Source organism: Trichinella spiralis, assembly GCF_000181795.1.
Source record: "Trichinella spiralis strain ISS 195 chromosome Unknown Scfld2, whole genome shotgun sequence".
Classification (NCBI taxonomy): domain Eukaryota; kingdom Metazoa; phylum Nematoda; class Enoplea; order Trichinellida; family Trichinellidae; genus Trichinella; species Trichinella spiralis.
Genome location: NW_003526941.1, coordinates 8,564,920 through 8,568,078, shown reverse-complemented (window position 1 = coordinate 8,568,078; position 3,159 = coordinate 8,564,920). Strand labels below are relative to the sequence as shown.

At 33.1% G+C, this 3,159-nt stretch overlaps 2 protein-coding genes across 2 annotated transcripts; both read left to right on the top strand.

The window, feature by feature from the left end:
* Window positions 1-188: 188 nt before the first annotated feature.
* Tsp_06939a (N-acetyltransferase 10) lies at window positions 189-311 on the top strand (the record flags this gene model as incomplete). Its single annotated transcript, XM_003380742.1, has 1 exon — window positions 189-311. A coding segment is annotated over one exon (123 nt), but the record flags the coding sequence as incomplete, so codon positions are not given.
* A 317-nt stretch (window positions 312-628) lies between these two features.
* Tsp_06938 (conidiophore development protein HymA) lies at window positions 629-2,943 on the top strand. Its single transcript, XM_003380741.1, has 7 exons — window positions 629-683; window positions 1,004-1,034; window positions 1,194-1,362; window positions 1,643-1,768; window positions 1,830-1,964; window positions 2,051-2,166; window positions 2,853-2,943. The coding sequence occupies exons 1-7, from the start codon at window positions 629-631 to the stop codon at window positions 2,941-2,943; spliced, it is 723 nt and encodes a 240-aa protein (XP_003380789.1).
* The last annotated feature ends 216 nt before the right edge of the window (window positions 2,944-3,159 follow it).

The following is a 3,159-nucleotide window of genomic DNA, read 5'->3' as shown; positions in this document are numbered from 1 at the left end:
TGGTGGTCATGATAGTTTGTTCATTTGTGGTGGAATAATTTTGTAAGCACATTGATTGGGCGTTGTTTTTCATTTGTTCAGCATTGATCAGCAAAGTATTATTGATGCGATAAGTATTTTTCAACGCACGCGAGGGAGGCGTTTGTTGATTTGCACTTGCACTTGGATATATGGTGAATTGTTTTTAGTCGAAAAAAGATGTTGCATTGATTTTCAACAATCTGCTCAGAAGGCAGATTGGCACCCGAAGCCCGACGGTTGAATACCTGAGTGCCAAGCCGGAAGTTCTCGTAGCACTTATTAAAGGGTAAGTTTTGAACAGCTTGTGTGTGTCTGTCTCTCTGTGTGTGTGTGTGTGTTTGATCAATCGCCAAACAGCGTTTCCATTGTGCATGCAAGTCAGTGAGTGTGTGATGAGTAGTAGTCGGCGTTTCGCTCTATCCAACCAGCAACGCCGAAACCAATTGCGCCTGTGACGCATTCGCGTGACGAAATGTCTCCTCGTTTTGTTTGATTTTTAAATACTCACTTACATAATTAATGTCATTATTGTACTCCGAAATGGAAAATTCACTCTCGCTAATAGTAAAATTTGCTGCTTTCAATTCAATCTCAATTCGGTCATCGAATGTGCAGTAGTTGCTCGAACAACTTGATTGTCTCTTCTACTGTACCATTTCGACGTGCATTCATTTCATTTCAGTTCAATGTTGTTTTTTATTGTTTTTACAGATAATTTTGATTTTTTAAAGTAGTTTTTTCATAAAAAATTTTTTTATTTCATAATTTTCAATGCAAAATTTTTATTATTTCTTTTTTTACTTTTGAAGTAATTATTCTATACTACAAATTACGTTCACAATTGTAAATAAGCGAAACGAATAATAACGATTTGCTTTTTCATTATTTTTCAATTATTTTCTTCGAAGATGGAAAAAAATCTTTTCTTTTATGAAAACAAAATAATTTTATTTTGTATAAATTTTGTGCATGTTTATTTCAGTGTGGGTGATGCAATTTTCAGATTGTCCTTTGTTAATTAAAATTGACGTTTCATTACATAATTGTACTTTTGCTGCTAATGGTGCAAACTAGAATTGACAAATTTGAATTCGAATACTAATTTTTCATGAATTGTTTCACTTGCATGTATGAATGCTAACATTTATTTTTTTTCTTTTTATTTATTACAGTTATGAAGTGTCCGAAATTGCACTCTGTTGCGGCAGTATGCTTCGGGAATGTATTCGGCACGAACCATTGGCGCGCATGTTGCTCTCCTTTGAAGAAACATACAGATTTTTTACCTATGTCGAAGGGTCAACATTTGAAGTAGCTTCTGACGCTTTTAGCACGTTCAAGGTAAACTAATTGTTGTTTTATTATAATTGTTTTGTTAAATGCAATATTGGAAAAAAAACAGTTTCCTTTTTTTTCCATTTCTAAATAAAATTGTTCATCATTAATGTTGTCAAGTTTTAGAAATTTGTGTTAATATATGTGATGACAAAATTGTTTATAGATGCTATTGTAAATAATATAATTTTTAATTTTTCGATGCACCATGATTGAATAAACTTTCGGAATGGCACTGGAGAAAATTATGATTAAAAAAATCATCAACGTTTATTTCGTATTTTAGGATTTGATCACGAAACACAAAGCTCTGTGTGCAGAATTTCTTGAACAGAATTATGATCGATTTTTTGAGGCCTATCAACATTTGCTCAATTCCGAAAATTATGTAACGAGGAGACAGTCGTTGAAGGTATTAAGAAAGAGCATTTATTGTTGTTTTGTTGAATTGTGCATATGTGATTTCTTTTCAGCTGCTTGGCGAGTTGCTTTTAGATAGGCACAATTTCAACGTGATGACTCGATACATTAGCAATCCTGAAAATTTGAAATTGATGATGAATCTTCTGATCGAACGCAGCAGAAGTATCCAATTCGAAGCATTCCACGTTTTCAAAGTATAATTCAATAATAATATTAACAATTTCTGCTATTTGCTATTTTTTTTGGTTTGGTTTGTTTTTTTCTTCTTCAGGTATTTGTTGCAAATCCAGCTAAACCCAAACCTATTGCTGATATTTTGATAAGAAATCGTGATCGTCTGGTGGAATTTTTGAGCAAATTCCATTCCGATCGAACGGAAGACGAACAGTTTAATGACGAAAAAGCTTATTTGATAAAACAAATTCAAGAGATGAAGCCTTTATAGCTTTTTTGTCGTTTCATCGTGTCTTTTTAGCTTGATGATGTTCACCGCTGACTGCCGTTGAAAAAGGAAGCGAACCTTTTTTTTTTCAATTTCCTATTATTAGATTCAGCATGTGATTTCACTCCAATAGGTCAGTTCTACTAATTGTATGTATGATAATATATCTAGTTTTTTTTTACTTTTCAATTAGCGATTTTCTATTCTTTTCTTTTCTTCAATCGATAGATAGTTTTTCTATTATTTTTCACTTTTCAATTTTTCTTTTTAGTATATTCTTATTATTTCTGATCACCTCAACAGCATCTGTTCATTTATTAATGGCTTATTTATTTAAATCTTACATTAATCTTTGTTAGTTTTCTTTCGTTCAGTTTTTTATTTTTAAAAATACAATTTCTTTCTGTCCCACTGAATTATATTCCATTGGTCTAGTAAATAACTAATTGTTGGTTTCGCTTCGGGATACGGCAACGATAGGTTTTCTTAGCAAATTGATAGCAGTGAATTATGTTGTTGAACATTTCCACATTGCCCACCAACCATTTCGTGTTACTGTGTACAAAAAAGTTCGCATCGCTGTAATGTATTTGGTTAAAAGAAATAAATAATCTTTCTTTTTTATAATCAGTGATCTCGCGGTGCCAATTGATGAAATTCTCAACGCGCGACAGAACATTTACATTTCTGTGAATAGGCCTGCAGTGAATTTTGTACAGTAATGTGTGGATTTTCAAGTGCCTATCATATTACTATACTACTCATTTGCATTTGTCGGCTGACAATTGAAGATGACTGCCGACAATGCCCGGACTGTGCTACATTTTGAAGGCTGGTTCCGCTCTACCGCAGACATCTCGTATTACACAGATGCGAGTTTTTTAAGTCAGTGCGACCGACGAGTGGCCTGTTTTGGTGGAGTTGATTATGTGATACTG

What these genes read in the sequence shown, in the direction of transcription:
- Tsp_06938 (XM_003380741.1), top strand. Translation starts at nt 629, where the DNA reads ATGTGCAGTAGTTGCTCGAACAACTTGATTGTCTCTTCTACTGTACCA. An exon ending in ACGCTTTTAGCACGTTCAAG is followed by an intron (nt 1,363 to 1,642) that starts GTAAACTAATTG and finishes TTCGTATTTTAG; the next exon opens with GATTTGATCACGAAACACAA. An exon ending in GATCGAACGGAAGACGAACA is followed by an intron (nt 2,167 to 2,852) that starts GTTTAATGACGA and finishes TTTTATAATCAG; the next exon opens with TGATCTCGCGGTGCCAATTG.